At 38.0% G+C, this 18,405-nt stretch overlaps 1 protein-coding gene across 1 annotated transcript in view; it reads right to left on the bottom strand.

Moving 5' to 3' along the window:
* Window positions 1-18,405, bottom strand: part of cntln (centlein, centrosomal protein) — a 133,414-nt gene that overhangs the window by 14,440 nt on the left and 100,569 nt on the right. The window contains exon 27 of the mRNA XM_041784419.1: window positions 4,826-4,900. Within this exon, the coding sequence (XP_041640353.1) occupies window positions 4,826-4,900 (75 nt within the window). The remainder of the gene's footprint in view (window positions 1-4,825; window positions 4,901-18,405) is intronic.

Below are 18,405 nucleotides of genomic sequence, written 5' to 3'. Positions count from 1 at the left end.
TGTCTTAACACACTAGATATGTTAGAATATGGTTGCTGTGAACATGTAAAAACACTGAGCTCTACATGTGACTTAATTCTGGATTTAGACTGAAAAAATGAAAAATGAAAGTTTTTCATGTGACTTAATTCTGGATTTAGACTGAAAAAAATGAAAAATGAAAGTTTTTCACCTCTTTCCTGGCTTGGTTTAATTTGGGCGGGCAAACATGTGGGCTCATGTTGTCATGAACCAACAGTGGGTAATGATCCCGCCCCTCTAACGCTACTATATACACTCACAAAGCAGTCCATCAGTACAGTACAGTCTGTTGTTAGCTGATGTCACTGCCTTTATTGAAAGTTAACAGTCAGTTAAATGCATTTTTTTTTGTTTATTGAGAGGTAAAGTTGCCAAATCTATCAACTACAGTGGCCTATGGATATAACAGAGATATGAGCCACAAAACTGACGTCTCTTCTCTGGCACAGTCAGGCAGCGGCACTCTTATCATAAGGACAACATTAAGATTGTAAAATTTTTTTTAATCTGAGAGGATTGTATTTCTCCTGAGTACGCGTGGCTTCAGCTCATTCAACAGACACGCCCACATCATCCTGGAGTGGATTTTACTGCCTCAATCGTCATGGTTTTTAAGCTTAATTTCATAAACTTAGAGATGTTTTATCCGACTGAAATTTTATTTAGGGGTTTATAACACAGTGATCTTTCATACAACAAACATAAATACAGATTAATTTTCACTTTACAGGGTCTTTAACCAACAAATGATGACCAAAGTACTGCGTGCTGGGTCACTCACTAAGAGCTGGGTGCAAAACCCCCAGGAGTAGAACAGGACAGTGCAACCCAACAATAGTTAGGGGACTCATTCTACCACTGGGGACAATAGCAGAGAACAGTCTAGCTAAGTGCATTGTGCTCTCTAAAGAGCTGGGTCTCCAGCTTTCTCTGGAAAGTAGAAAGGGACCCTGCAATCAAATTGAGTTAGGTAATTGGGGGATTTTTAACCTTTTCCTTTTCTCTTGCCTTAATATTTCAATACTTTCGGGCCACAAAAGCAGCTTAAGAATTAAGAATGCTTATATTTTTGCACTGTGAATGCCTGGCATTGTCGTAAACAGCTCAAAAAATGGTATTTTGGCAGCATTTCTCTATGTAGAAATCACTTCTTGCCCCCCTAATTACATGGCAAATTAAACACCCAGGGACATCACTAGAAGAAATAAGAGAGAAGAGATTCTTGCGTCCCTTTTATAAGACAGTACAATTTAAAAAGTAGACGATAGAAACTGAGATTTAAAGATGAGAAAAAAAGAGAAATAAATAAATAAATGAACAAAAAAACATTCAAGATGGACTTGAAAGGGAATAGAAAAAGTCTAGTGCAGTAAGGGGGGATGACTGTGGTGGTCCCAGCGGTCCCCACAGGGACCTAGGGGCAAGTCTCAGCCTTGTCATACTCCACTCCACTCCTCCTCCTCCACTCCACTCCACACCAGCACCAGTACCCCCCCGCCACCCCCCCTTCCACCACCCCTGTTCTGCCCACGGAAAACGTCGATAGCAGGCTGCCGGTGCCGAGGTCTCTGGTGGACACTAGCTCATTCTCCCGGCATCGACAGGCCCGCCAAATCAATATTTAGTTCCCCACTAACAAGCTGCCTCGGGGTCTGAGCCAGAGAGAGAGAGTGTGAGAGAGAAAGAGAGAGAGTGAGAGAGAGAGAGGAATGCAGGACAGTGGAGGATGGCAGAGAGAGACAGAGAACAGGGACTGAGAGCTGTCCAGCTAGAAGGGAAAAACATGGATTCAGTAGAGTCTTGTGTGTGTGCGTATGTGCGTTAGTGTGTTAGTGTGGGAGGGGGAGAGGAAGGTGGAAAGGTCAGGAGAAGATCTGGGGAACAAGAGAACAGTGTCTGGTGTGTGTCGTGGTGCGGAGGCGACGCATGAGTGCCTGCGGCAGCCGCTGACAAGAACACAGACAAGACACACATCCACAGACTCAACACTCTCAATCATACACATATCACAGCGAGCAGACGTTGACAGCACTTGAGTAAAGCTCCAGCAGAGCACTCACAGATGAGTGGCTGTGCACACAAAGACTCTCTAACACATACACATGCAGTGAGGATGTAGTGGCTTTTCTTTGTTTCATCTTTTGCATGATTTTTTTTCAGAGCATGGAGGACACATTGAGGCATGAACTAAAATACATCCTGATGGACTGAATTTAGCTGATATTTATGGTGTCTGTTGTTCTTCTATAGATCAAAAATGACAAGGCTGCTGATCTGCTATGTAAGGGTAACATATGTGGCAGGTATATGGACAAAACATGCAGGCACAAGTACTCTGGTACGCCAGATAGATTTTTTCACATATCCATTTTATGTAATAAGTGTCACATTAATTTGGGCAACTGCCAAAGTCTGTGTTTGGGAAGGGCAGAACCTTTAAAAAAAAAGTTTTGGAGGGTGAGTGGATAAACATTCTGTCCGTCTCATTCATTATGGGCCAAACAGAGCAACAAATATGGCTTGGTAGGCATGCATAAGTCCAGAGTCCAGAGTTACGACGTAGAAGCTGCTATCGTTGCTAAATATGAGTGAAGCCAGCTGGTGAAACAAACTCCAAATGCCAAATCCGGCCATTAGAAAAGTAAAAAACATCTTCTCCACCATGAAAAGCTTTCAGCGCAAATCTTCGCACTTCTTTTAATGAAATGAAATGTTGTCCAGTGTTGATGAACTGCCGCTATAGCTACAAATGAGCTATTCACTCCACCTGCAGCCACTGTATACCAGCTTTCTGTATAACTCAACCCAACACATAGCAAATGCAACTCATGCTGAGGCTGTTAATAGAAGAGTGAAAACATATTTTCTGCCAAAAAGGCTTTCATTGCGGTTCTTTGCGCTACTTTAAACCTTCTGAGCCCTAGGCTGTTTTTTTAACCATTCTGTCTCACCTGGACTTAATGTTTTAAAAAGCTTGTAAAATAGCAACTCTGGGCTGCGCAGTCAAGCTCGAGACCTGGGCAGGACAACCTGGGCTTTAGGAATATATGGTCTGCAATAATATCACTTTAACTCTAAAAAAGGTTATGGGACTATAAAGACAAATAAATAAATAAATAAATAAAAATAAAAAACTCAACGGAAATCGAAACTCAAAGTTTTCTATGTGAGACACACAGTAATGACTTTTAATGGGAGGTTGTTTTTTTTGGCACAAACTTGCTCTCCCATCTCTTAGGAACCAAAAAGTTAAAAAATTAATTATTCTGTGACAAAAACTGTGATAAATATTCACATTTTTACTAAAAGGCCACATCACAGCCTCTCTGTTTTTCTTTTTCTCCATTACGAGTCATTCAGGCTCTCTTCTGCAGTTTCTAAAGTGTCTGCACAGGTGCTGTTCGGCAAAGCATGATGTGATGACCTACCACCTTGGTTGCCAAAGCCCTGTCACAATCTATTGTGGGAAACAGATGGCACTAGCCGCGAGCTGCAGGAAGGATCGAAAAATTGACTTTAAAATGTATAAAAAGATATTAAATATCTGAGTTACTGATGTGGATATAACCTTTAAAGACCCCAGGAAGTCACCCGAGTTCCAGGCTTGCTAGAATTCGTTCTGTATTACGAAGGCGTGGATTAGCATCATTAGAACAGCAAAATGTAGGGCTTTCAGAGGAAATAAAAAAGTGGTTATGACTTATGGTTTAGAAGTTATTAAACTAAGAATAACACATATCTTCTTGTCATATACGGCAATGCTGGGCTCAGGAGGTAGAAACTTAGACCTGTGGCTGCATGAAAATGAGTGAAATGGTCATTTTTCATGTTGTGTTCTGGCCACCCCCAGTGTGGGAATAACGTACACAAAGAAAAGGCTTCAGTATGGCTTTTTGCTCTTCTTTTAAAACAAATAAAAGCATAAGAAATGTTGTCCTGTTCTGATAAAAACAGCTACACTCTAGCTAATCACTACGTTAGTTGCCATGTTTATCAGCTTGCAGTACAACTAAACCTTGCCAATAGCTATAGCCTCATTCTCATCAAATGATGCTGATGGTCCGTCTGTTCTTTGCCCAGGCACAGTTGATTCAGATTGGAGCTTTGCAAGATGGCTCTCCCTGATGACAGACATGTTTTCTGGCCAATGCTCAATGCTCTTTGCAAGGTTAACGCACATGTGACCCTACTAAAAAAAAAAAAAAAAAAAAAAAAAAGTCCAAGGCCACTTTCAAATGCACTCAAAAAGGTCAAAAACCACTTGGAATTTTAGCTACGTAGAGTTAAATACTCTTAATAACACTACATCTCAAGTCCAAAATATAACAGAAACTTTTCATTGATTAATTCCAATTACATTTGATGAAAAATGATAGATCACAATTTCTTCCTTGGGGCTTTTTTTAGTTTCACTTTAAATTTACTTGGGTTATAAGACTTTCTTTTAATGCACATTTACTTCAACAAAAGAACCAAAATCATAATGCCATTATACAAATAATAACTGAAATAAATAAAACTAAGGGCAGTTTCAAATTGTTTTATAAATGTGTTGCTTTTTTTCCTCATTTCCATGTGCAGTATTTCTCTTACCAGAAATGTTGAAGAAAACTTTGTCCCAAATTTGTGATATCTATTGACTCACCAGACAACAGCTGTTTTAAAAATCAACACCTCACCAGAGAGTTATTTTATGCTGAAAATATTTCACCAGAAGGGAGGCTGATTTTAGCTTGCACAAGATTTCCTTTCTATGTATCTGTTGAAATGAGTAACTTGTGTGGTCATTATCATAGAGTCTGACCTTCTGCTGGAGGATGTGGTTGAGGTGGTCCAGCCACTCCTGGTCTCCTGGACTCTCTGGATGAGCCTCCGTCATCTGGAAACACCATAAAAAATAGAAATAACATTTCAGTGACAGAATGAAGAAATATAAACAGTGACAGGAGTAATCCTTTGATTTTTGGTGAGAACACCCTTAATGTTTGCTAGCGTTTTGCAACTAAATAAAGAGTGAAAAGTTTGAAATGGTTCAGATATGAGGTATAAAACCGCCACTGCATCATAATATTGGGCTCTGTGAGTCTCCTCCTTCAGGGCAGAAATGTAGCATCACACCATTCAGGACCTTGAAGAAGATCTCTGGAGACTCAGTGGCAAGGTATGCCAGGAAACGTTTGCATGCTACTCGTGTATAAAGAGGAGCCTTGTTACTGCTAATGAACAGGGAAAAGAGCGACGGCGTGGCCATGTACACCTCAGCACTAATGTGTTACCTCTTCACTTCAAACCCCAGGTGTTGCTGCTCCAAATGATGTGACGAGCCTTGTACTGCCTGACAGGGACACAGGGGAGGGGAGAGGGGGGAAGTGTATGCGTTCTTAGCTAAACCACACACAGCACTTGTCTGAAGAGAGAGAGAGAGAGAGATAGAGCCTTTGCTTTTGGTGCTGACTTTGCCAGAGGATTATTTATGGTTTAGAAAGACCTTCAGCTAAGAAAACTATGGTCAATATCAATGCTGAACTAGTTAAATAAGGTAGAAATATTACTGTGCATAGTTAACGTATGGTCTTAATCAAATTATTTGACCCAAAACCACTTTATGCACAAATAATGTATTTATTTTCAAAATAGTAAGAAAAATTCCTAACTTTAGTGAAAAACATGTTTTCACTTAAGTTTTTAAGTAGTCATTCATGGGCTTTTTTTTTAATAATGTCACAACACAACAGGGTTATCAAAATGCCAGGATTTTACACTTTATATAAAAAAGTAAAAATCGAATGGTATTGATATTTGTTTTCATAAAACAGCAAGAAAAACAGAAGAGCAAAGCACCCAATTTCAGGTAATTTCTTGTAAGGTTGCCAAAAGTTTTCAACACTTGTTGATACCATATGATTTGCATGATACAATAGCCTTAATTTTTTACATTCAATAGTACTAAAAGTCAATGAAGAAAAAAGGTACTCAGCCATTTTGTCAATTTAAAGCTGTGATTGAGGAAAGAGCAAGATGGAAAGTGTGGTTGCAGATGGCAATCAACACTGGAATTAAGTTGAGTGGAAATATTACTAGTTACAATCATAGTGACTGATGTATTTTAAAGTGCCCTTCTCATGTCCTACAGATGCAAAACTTCAGTGTTTGTTGCTGACAGACACAGAGCTGAGGAGAGAGTCAGTGATGTCACCTGCTCCCTAACAGGGAGACTGTTAGTATATAATTCAATATCTTAAACTGTATGTGAACTGTCTAATGTGTTGTGTATCTATGCATAACAATTTGAATGCATACCATCATGCATAACTGGTCGATGCTGAGCTTGAGAAAGGAGCTGCTCCAAGACATACACAGAAACATGGCCACTGTTAGTCTTCACTTTCAGGGGCCTTGCTAAAGAATGCAGCTTTAAGAGATATCCAAGCCAGCAGTCTTTCAAAGTTCCTTAGCAGGACATAGTAATAACAGACGGACTACAAAGGTCAGATCCACAGACAGAAGGGTGAACCGCACAGGTCTTTGAAACGGTGCTGAAACACAACTTTTATTTAGAGAGCATATTAGCTTAACCCTTGACTTCTATGTTTCATGATGTCATATACATCAGCACCTTTAATTTGCTTTTGGATTGCAGGAATCGTGCACACAACACTAAATTCCTGCAAGTCTCGCTCTCTTAATACGTCAAAGTCCGCCATAAAATTATAACTACGATTATTTTTTACACTTCCCCTGTATGTCATGTTGTAATCTGCATGCTTGAGGAAATGATAACAGGTCGTAGCAGATGAGTGACATCAAATAAGTTTGGATCATTAGACTATCAGCTTGCTTTCTCTCTCTCTTCTCATACAAAAACAAACATCCATTTGGTCAGGTGTGAGCAGAGGTTACTGCGTGTCAACGTAACATTAGTCAAAGAAGGCTGCAAGCCTGCCAGTGGACAGCCTGTCCAGGAAGGCGGTAGTTCCTGACAGTAGATTAACTTTTGCGATTGACAAACTCATCCATTATGACTCTTTTCCTCTCTCTGCACTTACTTGCATGTGTGTAGCTTAACATGCACTGCATCCTGAAATGTATCAAATGTTTCGGTACATCATGAATAAAGCTCATCTTTGAGCAGGCCATGGACCCATGAATTGTAAATAAAGCAGTTTATTAAACATACTGCTGCTGAGAATGGTTAAAGATCTCACAGACAGGTGTGAGAGAAGGAAGGAGAGAGCGCATTATGAGCGGACATGGATGTGCCTGGGGGATCAAAATGCAACTGAGAAGATTAAAGTTTTTTGTGATCAAACCCCAAAACACATTTTTAGATAAAGGACAATTTCTAAAACTAAAGAATGAAATATCTAAAGCATAAAGTGCTGTAATAACAATGCTGTTGCGTGTATGCAATATAAATATTCTCACCTATTATGAGCTGGGTAATGTAGATGATTTCTTAGATGATTGTTACCAGATGATGTTGTTTTTTGTATGTTTATTCTGTTTTTAGCACAGGGAAACAGCATGTGTCATGCTAACCACCGGCTTGCCTATATGTCTGTTGTAACCACGTTTGTGTCATTCTGGCGTTCTTCAACAGTTTGATATCTTATGCTTTATCATGTGCAACTGTAGCTAAAATATCAAACATTGCATTTCATTGGGGGCTTAATGGGCATCCCCGTGTACAGTACATAACAGATCTCATCTAACCAGCTTTGACTTTGACACCTTCCCTGTCCATACATCATACTATAGTACTCTAAATTTTCTCATTCCCTCAATGAGGGGCACATCTGGGAATTGCACAGCAATGTCTACAGAAGTAGAAAACATGTGCTGTAGAGAGATACAACAGGTATCATACGTGAGATAAATTGATTTTGCAAAAAAAAAAAAAATCCCTTACCCTTTTGAACTCCTTATGTTGCAAGAAAAATGTACCAGTTGCAGAATCCATCCTGATGTATGGTTGATCATTCTGCTCTTGAACCTGCTTGTCTGAATGAGTCCTCATTACAGAACGTGATGAACATTTATAGAGCTAACTATGAGCCTTTATGGCTTAGAGGTGTGGTGCAGTAAGAGTCTCTATTATGCTTTCATTGCATGGTTTGATTTGCCCAATAATCTGATTCTCAAAATACGACCGATGAGAAAAGAAGTTTCTATAACTTTGTTATTACACTCCATGGAAAATGTAACTTAAGCACACTGTAAAGTCTAGTAACAGGCCCACTGGACAAAACCCAGAGGCCGATACTGAAACAAAATATACAACCCCCTACACTGTTTACAATTACATTGTGATTTATAATGATCCTATATCTTTGTTTATTATACATATATGTGCACTAAATATAAAACCAAACAAATAATAACTGACTGTTAATTCAGAATATACTTTCTTGTAAAAGGTAAAAAAAGGCATGTTTAAATAATAAGTTAATAATAAGTTCAATAATGTGTACCCTCTTTTTAGTTCTTACTTGTAGGCCACCTGGTGTACCAGAGTTTTGAGTGCTGGTGTTGGGGTTGCAGGATCAGAGTAGTCATACCAGCTTGAATGGTGCCATGCTAAAGAAAGATATTTAGGATTCATTCTGCCTCTTGACTAAAACATGACACCCTGGGATGGGGCTTTTTAAGACCCTACATCAGTTTCTAGCTCAGTAGAGTCAATCAAAGAGGAGATCAACTCATCAATGTAATCTGTAGAGTAACAGTAAAAGTCAGCTGATCATCTATTTATACTTAAATTCAACTTATATAAAGTTAACATTTAAGTTATTTTAAGTCCTATTTGTAAATTTTAGAAATGTAGATTTCACATTCCACTTTACTGATGGTGGCAAAAACCAAATGTTCAATTGTGTTATATAATACAACCTTTTGTTATAATACTTTTATATATGTCTGTCAACATTATTTTCTCTTTGTTTTAGCATGAAATAAAAATAAGCGTTGTTAAACATGAAGGTTGGATCAGCTATCACTGGCTTAGCTGTACACTCTTCCATCACAGACTTAAGAAAGTGAGCAGGGGGAAGGGCAGAAAGACAGTCTTTTGAGAGAAAATGTTAAGTAAATTACTGATTTTTGCAAAACTTTTGAAAATAAATACAGAAAGATATATGTAACAACAGAATCTTAAAAGATAGCTATATCTCAACAGGCACCCCCTTCCATTGATTTGGCCATTAAAGTGTAATTTTTATGTTGTCAATCATGTTAGAGCAACACTTAATTCAAGAGCTTGCATCAACTTTATTTCCTCAGGCCTGGAGCTACATCTCTGCAGAACCTTGGCTGGGAAAAACACTGTAGCTACACATTAAATTACCTAATATCACAGTACCTATTTGGTATCAAGTAAGTAAGTTGAGCAGCTTGTTTTGTCCAACAGACAATTGTAATACAGCGGACTCTATACTGCAGACATTTTAATATTATCCATATTTATTCACTTTTAACTGAGAAAAACACACTCCATCAGTCAGATCATACCCTACTTCAGATGGAAAGGCTTCAAATGGAGCCTTGGCTAAGTTGTTAGCTAATGCTAATTGTACTAGTGTACAATAAACTACCACATTTTTCTTTTAGAAATTGAACAAGAAAATAACGTAATAAAGCTTATGGCACACACATTAGCAAAGAGTAGCTTAACAGAAACCTTACTGTTCATTGCAGTGAAGAGGTGGCACTTACCAGTGGTGTAATGGCTGTTGTTGACTCTTAAACTAAAAAACAACCTTCAACTGTAGCTGGCAGGTTAATGGTAAAAATTGATTTTTTTTTTTTTTTTGGTCCTTCAGTGCTTTCTTGTTTTTACAGTTTGCATGAAAAAAAGTCTTCAGGGCTCTAATCCCCAGGTCTCAAATTCAGGTGTTTCTCTTTAGATGGGTCCTGTTTCCTGATGTGATCCTTGGTGATCCTTAGGGGTCTAATTTCAATACATGCCTAATGACAGGGTCCAAAGTTTACTAACCAGCCAAGCTGGCTGGCAAAATATGAAATCTGCTTGCTAGGTAGACTTGTTTACTGGCCAAGATAATTCTGTTTTTGTGTCACATGTACAGAGGAGGACAAAATTATTAGCCCCCTATGAAAACTTCACTTTTTTACAAGTACTTCCCAAGTGCTGTCAAACAGAGCAAGGGATTTTTCACACAGCTTTTCCAAACATCCTAGTTTTATTTTGAATTACTTACATTAGTTAACTTTGCACACAGGCACATCAGTATTTCACAAAAACAAAAAAACTACCAGGGTCAGAATTATTAGCCCCCTTTAGAACTGACCTTTTGGTTGAGCCAAAGCACAAACCACTATTGTGCAATGATGTATTTTAACTTTGTAATGCTCAAAGCTTGTAAAATCAAGTTAAAACTGAGGGATATCTTCCAATTTCCACACATTAAAGTAAAAACTTCAGAAAGGGTTTGAGCTGTCAGTTGAGAAAACATCAGGGCAAAAATAAAATAAATCAGTTTCTACTTCAGAACTTGAGTAAAAGACTTGATGCTCACAAAGCAGGAGAGGGATCTACAAACTTACTACAGTGATTCCAAGTGTCAAGAACTGGAGTGAGAAGTATCATCAAGAAATTCAAGAAGAGCCACACAATCCAGAACAAACCTGGCAGAAGTAGGAAGAGAAGGATTTCAAAGACTCTGGAAAGAAAACTAGTGAGAAATGTGTCTAAAGAGCCCAGAACAACTGCCAAGACACTAGTGAATGACTCAACCAAGTCAGGAATTGTAGTCTTAAATAAGACAATCATTAGCACCCTGTACAGGAATTGACTAAGAAATTCTCCACTTCTGCAGAAGAGATACCTTCATTACAGACTGGAGTATGACAACGAAAAACCCGAAGAAAGATTATGCAAACTGGAAGCATGTCCTCTTGTCAGATGAGACCAAACTAGAGCTCCATGTTTGAAGAAAGAAGTGAGAGGCATGAAACCCAAAGAACACCATCCCTACAGTGAAACATGGCAGTGGGAATTTTATGCTGTGAGAAGCTCCAGTGCCTCTGGAACCGGGAATCCTGTAAAGGTGGAAGGGATCATCATGACAGAAGGAAACGGGAAGATTTTGAAAGAAAACCTCAAGCAGTCAGCAGCAAACCTGGGTCTGGGTCATCATTTTGTCTTCGACCCAAAATATACATCACTTCTGGTTAAGAACTACCTTCAGAAGACTAATGTGGCCAACACAAAGCCCTGACTAGAATCTAATAGAGAATCTGTGGGGTGAACTGAAGACCAAAGTCAGTGCCAGAAGGCCATCAAATCTGCAGGAGCTTGAAAGACTTGCCAAAGAAGAATGGGCGGGGATTCCTAAGAAGGTGTGTCTGAGACCTGTTGAAAACTACAACAAATGACTGCAGGTAACAGCCCGCAGTCCAACAAATAAGAGACACAAGTGACAATTAGCATCGGGGCATAATAATTTTGACCCTGGTAACAAAATAATGTAGGCTTCCAAAATACAACAAGGATATTATACTGTGTGAAATGTCCCTTGCTCTGTTTAGTACCACTAGGGAAATACTTGGGAAAAAATTGTATTTTCATAGGGGGGCTAATCATTTTGTCCTCATCTGTACATGTGTTTCAATGTATTTCAAGGTATCATGTTAATTCAGATGAAATCACAAATGTAACTGGCAGAATGGAGGATTTTTCACATCTTAAGAATAATTTCAACAAGAAGGTAGAAAAAATTGTTAATGGCCTTTTTTTAAGTTTGGGGTTACCAGGCCACCCCTGCCTACTAAGTTCATTGACATTAAAAATGCATAATAAAAGTACATCCATGATTAACAAATCTGCTGAAGTTGGCAAAAATTGTTTTCTCACACGAAATAATGTGAGCCCATCAAGCAGTGGTTACAATTGTTAACTACGAGTGAAGCCAGTTGGTGAATCAACGGGTCTCTGCTCTCCAATAATAACTTAAAAACCAGATCTATCAAAACTTCCACTATAGCTATCTGAGCTAATCACTTCACTGGTAGCCATTGTTCATCAATTTGTAGTACAACTAAACCATGCCTTTAGCTACAGCCTTGTTCTCTTCAAATGATGCTGATAGGCCCATTCCCTCTCAGAGTGGGCACAGACATTTCAGACTGGAGCTTTGCAAGATGGATCTACCTCAAGGCAGATTCACATCCTGGCAAATCCATCTGCCTTGCAAGGTTAGCATTTTCATTGTTAAGGTTCGGTTGCACTATAACACTTATGACTTTTACAGAGTGCTAATGTGATGTTTAAACACACAGACAAAAGTTGACTAGAAGAAAGAAGCTTCACTCACACCAAACACAGATTAAACTCAGCATAGTTTTCTTTAACTTAACTATTTTGGTACAAAATTTTGCCACAAAAAAATCCAATAAAATTTACTCATCAATCTACTTACATTTGGCACTTAGCAGATGTAGGTGGTAGTGGGGTGGAGGGAGTTTGTTTGTATTAGTGTGAGAAAAAGGGCGAGTGAGAAGTGGTATTTGCTGTGACTACTGCCTTGAAGCCTTCTAAAGGGGGAAGCATCGCTGTGTGTAAAAGTGAATGTGCTTATCCACCCCTGGTGTATATACAACAAAGCACTGACCCTCCATCAAACATTAGGTGCAAAACAAACTGGCCTGGCAATTATGGTCTTATTACATCTGGATCATTAACTCCACAACAAGTTGTTCAGGGAGCCTGGAGCTGCTGGGCCCTCTCTGCACGCTATAGAACGGACAGAGGCGGGAAACAGTGAGCTGTATCATACATGTGTGTGAACGTGAGTGATGTTTGAGAACACACACACATCACACATTGATTAAAAGTTTATTTTTGCATGAGTCTGTGGTTGCAGGAGGGTTCTCAGTTTCTGTTCAAGTAGAAATTAAAACAAAAATTAAAACTATTTAAAAACATGGCTTTTCCCATTCCTAAATCTTGTCAAGTTATTCTAATAAACAGCCACTTCTAATCTACTTCCATGACACGCCCAAACAAATGACTCTTTCTTTATAAAAACAACCCACCTTTGTAAATATCCTCATCACAACTGTATTTCTCTTCATAAAAACTCATCCAGCTTAATGACATCTTTTCTTAATAGGAAAAAACTAACAAACCAAAACTATTGTTTTAGAGTGCAGAATATATGTTGAATTTGGAAAGACATGGTTGTAATTAAATGAAGGTTATCTGTTCCCTGGATATGACCAAAACCAGGAATAATTCATTAAAAAAATTCTGATACACCTGAAATTCAAAGGAGGCATCGATTTCAAAAACCAAAGCGCAGTGCCTTAAAATGTTAAAAACATCTGAAAATATTTTTGACAAGAGAATGTGGCAAACTTTAGAAAAGTAGCTCTGTTGGCAATGGAGTTTTTCTGATTTGAAAGTAAAACTGGAAAGTAATAGCATTCCCACTGAGCCCTGAGCTCTCTTTCAGCACACTGGTATCGCATAACCAAGTGAATAAATGAATACACTTGCTATGTATCAGACTTTTGAAGACTGCTGGGACAACCTCATAACCTCGTGTCACATTCTCAAGTATAAAGAAAAACAGACAGTCTGCTCTCAGCCAGCTCTGTACAGTTTTAAGAGTGTAAGAGAGCAAAGTTACAATTCTGAAACATCATGGAAACTTCATCTCTGTTACAAAAGCTTCTAACATTGTAACCTTGTGACACAAACTCAGGTTGGATAAGGTTTCTGTAGCTAGCTAAGTTTTGGTTTTGTTAGCCTAGTTTAGTCTCTGAACCCATCTGCAAATACCAGCAACCATCAACAATTATAGTCAGTCTTTGTCTAAGGACAGTTTCTACCTCTGGGATAAGAAGCAAATTTCTCAGTAATTAAGTGTCGCCAGTGTTAGTTATTACAGTAGCTTCCAGCCAAGACTTATATCTGTGCAATGTTTACATTTCACCATAAACGCCATCTGTTCTGTCTTAAAACACGCTGAAATTAATGCCCATTCTTCTGCTGAGTCTTAGTTCAAGAGTAGACTTACGTAATCAGTGTTTCTAACAGAATGAGGCAGTACCTGGGTGGTAGAGGTAACAGAGGGGGTCATCCCACCTGCTTCATTCAACATGTTTCTGTTTTTGTGTGTTTCTGCTCTTTTGACAGTATTTATCAACAAAGCACTGTACAAAGATGTTCAAATATCATCACTCACCCCTTGAAACATTTCTCTTGTTATCATAGCCGAAAGCAAGCAGCTGCAGAAAAAAAAGTTACAACATAAGAAGCTGATTTTTTTGACATAAAAAGTTGCTCCTTAAATAGTAAATGTATGTTTAAATGCACCTCTCTTGAGCATGGATGGTTATTATGTATGGGCTTTAAAAAAAAAAAAAAAAGAAGAAAACAGTCAACAGATATATGTGGGTGGCTGTAAATATACTTGGGTGGCCCACATGGTATAGGCCAAATAGCCTACATCTAAAAATTTTGTTGAAAGGGGGTTGGATCAATTGCTTTTTTCCCCCATGGTCTGTCAGTTGCACTTTTGTGAAGATATAGGGTTAGTAATGTTCACCCTGATTTTTGCAGGCCACAAGAACAGTTTCTTCTGCATACACTGAAGTCTGCAATAATGCCATTTAGTTTATACAGCCCAAACTACATGCAAATCCCAACACTTGCTATGTTGAAACTCCAAACACAGATATGGATCCTTCATTTTTTTTAAGCATCTATAAAAAGATATGGTTGATTTTAAAGGGATTTCTAGATTTTTAGGTAGCACAAATTCCAACCTCACCACCATCAAAATAAACAGGCACAGTGCCAAAGTTAATTTCACAAACAAAAACATGACAAAAGATGTTTATCAATGCTCTTGAGGACAGGTGGTGCATGCTATTGGGTAGGTTTAATACGTTCCATTTATGTCAGGGGTAGTATTTGCATCAAACTCAACAAAAATGTTGTTTAAAAAAAGATCTCCTGATAGCATGCTGATAAATAACATTAGCTGTCTCTGCTGTACTTTTATTCTTCATTTTTGCTCCAAAATCTGTAAAAAAGGTTCCCAAACTCCTGCTTGATGAAAATAGTGAATGTTGAAATCGGTGTTGAAGCCAGAAGGTTAAAGTGAGTAAGTGAACTGAACCAAGTGACGACGCATTACACCGTAATACGTTCAAAGACAGCTCAGTAAAATGATGGCTAGTCAAGGCTTAAAAAAAAGTCATCATTACTGTGTTCAAATGTCACACAAATGAAACAAGAAACTTGAATAAATACAAGTGTCCTAAGGAGAAATAGATTTGTTTTTCTAGTTTTTGCTTTTCTCAATAAAAATCAGATAAATGACTTCTGTTAAAAAAAAAAAAAGTATTGTTGTCTTGTCTTTCCATCATATAACAAAAAAGTGTTTATAGTTATATTGATAAAGAATGAGCTTGTTAAGAAGTACTGATAAGGGTATTCATATCAATATCAAATCATAATTCCCCTTCTTGCTATAAAGAACACTATTGCAATTAAAAGTGTTTCATTAAAGGTATGTTGTTATTTTCATCACTTTAATTTAAATCAATTAAAATATTGATAGTGCATTTATATTCTACATTTCTATTCATTTTAAAATTTGGCTTTTAAGTTTGGTTCACAGAGAAAATGATTTGACAAAAAAAATGATGTCTAAAATTGTGTCTCCATTTCATTTTTGACTTTTTTCTATTTAAATTATATTGTATATCGTATGTGTCTCTTCCTAAATATTCCCATCATTAGTATTTTCACTTCCTTTCTTGATTTTTCTGTGTCATTCCCATTGTGTTCATTTTTTTTCTGACTTTTTGTTGACTGTCATGGCCTTGTTTGTATGGTTTGATTGTTAATGTTTTTTATCAATCCATGAGTTCATGCCTTTGCTTTATTTTTAAAGGTGCTATACAAATAAAATATTATTATTATTATATTAATATTAAATATAATTATTATTATTAAAATATAAAGATGTTATTGATGTAAACTAGACCAAAATGTCATTGAGTTTTTGTCAACAAAGATGAAAACTACAGAGGCTGAAAAGGGCTAAAATATAATGAAAACTCAGACACTTTGTCTTCTCTTGTCTACAGATATGAACGTCTTTGCTGATATTTACAATCAATATTTTGACTATAAATATCGGCCTGTATGAGATGTAATATATCAGCCGTACAGACGAACAAGTTAGTGGAGTGTTAGGCTGGACCAACAGACCTACGTCAGCTCAAGTTTTTTTCTTTCTTTATCATTTCTCCCCACACTTTAAAGCAAGGGTCTGAAACTCATTTTGGGTCAGGGGCTGGATTTGCTCCAACGAGACGTCCTGTGGGCTACCCTTGTAACGTATGAAAACTTTTACAGATTTTATGTTTTAAAATCCACTGATGATGAATTTAGAAGACTGGATTATTCATTAAATACACATTCGGCATAACTGTTCATGGCTTTAACATAGCAACCTGTTCACAAAACCTGATCTGAGCCCTACTTCACCTTACCTGGGATCAGTGCACAGAGTCCAGAGAGGAGAATGAGAGAGAGAAAGGAGGGAGGGAGAGAGAGCAAGAGAGAGAGAGAGAGAGAGAGAGAATGAGAGAGCACAAGAGAGACAGGATCCTGCGGAGATTCATCACACTGCTGCGCTATTATAGATATAGTTTTAGTTACAGTATAGTTTATAGAGCTGCAAACCCTCACCTGCTGAGTGAAAACTTGACTTTAAACACATGTATGAGCCCTACAGTCATTCTTCTGCATGTCCACTCTATCTGAATCCCCCTGACATAGCTGCACGGGTGATGAACTGGGGCATCTCCATGTGTTTTGGATGCATTTTAGCGCTGCATCAAGACTACACATGCTGACCTCTCATGTCATAGGACAGCCTGTGTCCAGATTTGGATTGAATGTTCAGTTATATAGAATTGTTATTTCTGTTGTGGGAAGAATTTTTACTATTTGATGAGAGCTGGAGTTAAATATGCCACAGGATTTATAAACGATGTTTCTTTTGAACTTAAGTGATCAAGACCATAATTTCACTTCTTGTTGACATAAAATTAAATGGTATGTAAAATTAGTTGATATTGGTTTGGCATTACAGATTGTATTAATGAGGGATTAAATCAGTCCAGAGATTGAACTGAGTCGCTCACCAAAATGATATACGATGTCTGCATTTGTGGCTGATGGACAATTACGCAGGGAAAACATTGGTCATCCTGAGTGCAGCGATTTTAATCCCACTCAGGGGAAGAAGTTTGGTCTACAAGGCAAAAACCTCTGGATGCCTTTATAGACTTATTTAAACTCCTATCCACATCTCTGACCCTCCCAGTCAAATCAGTGAACTGTGATGAGCTCATGAATGAGCTTTTCATGTCTGCAAAGGTTAAAGAATGAGTTGAGGAACAGCAGCGAAGACTCTCGGACCAGCAACCTGGTACTGCTGGCAATAAACTCAGACAGAATCTGAGTCCTGGACCAAGCTGGACTAAACTCATTGATGCCTTTGCTTTCAACCATAAGAACAAGAATTTTTTTTTTTATTATGAAGACATCAAAAGAGCACGTTTCTTCGGCTGCAGTGTGTTAATCAAATGCATTTGGGGATTAAGGCACCTATTTTGAATTCTTGTTCTTATCACTTAATGCTTATTCATATTATGGATGTAATATGAATTGTGCCTTTTTTTGCTTTAAAGCTAAAGTGTTGTTAATCGGCAGCAGAAAGTGGTGGATTTTTGTAACCGAGCCTGTAGTGTGTGTGTAAAACAAAATATGTTTATTTATTCATCCTCAAACTTTAAAATGCGTGTTCTAAGGACTTAAGCTTTAGGTCTGAACTACATTTAAATATCGATAACTTTATTGGCTAAAAGTAATTTGTAAATACTAGCTATTGGCTATGGGCAAAAATCCAGTATTGTAAATCCCTAATGAGTACACAAGTGAAAAAGCTGTACACCTCCTGTACACTTGTAGATGAAAGTATAATACTGTAACATTTCTCTGGGCATTTATTTGTGGCCTTTGAAGTCATACTGGGTTACTCATAATCATACCTAGTTTGTAAAGCTCATGCTGTGATGCAACTTTATTCATGCCCTGGTTTGTGTGTGCATTCTCGTGAGTACTGGGATCTTTCAATGTTGAATTAACAATCAGGAAGAGCATGTTTCACATTAAGGCACCAAGCAGGCTGCTATTAACCACCATTAATGCGACACAAAGAAAAAAGTGTCGAGGAGAAGAGTTTTTTCTCCCCATAGAGGTTTCAGCTCTGATGAGGGGGACTTTTTGTCAAGTGAGAAACTGTTCCCTGTCATCTCCTGGGTGGAGCTGGGCTACAAAGG

This window comes from Cheilinus undulatus, linkage group 4 (genome assembly GCF_018320785.1).
Source record: "Cheilinus undulatus linkage group 4, ASM1832078v1, whole genome shotgun sequence".
NCBI lineage: Eukaryota > Metazoa > Chordata > Actinopteri > Labriformes > Labridae > Cheilinus > Cheilinus undulatus.
This window is presented reverse-complemented; position numbering and strand designations above follow the sequence as displayed.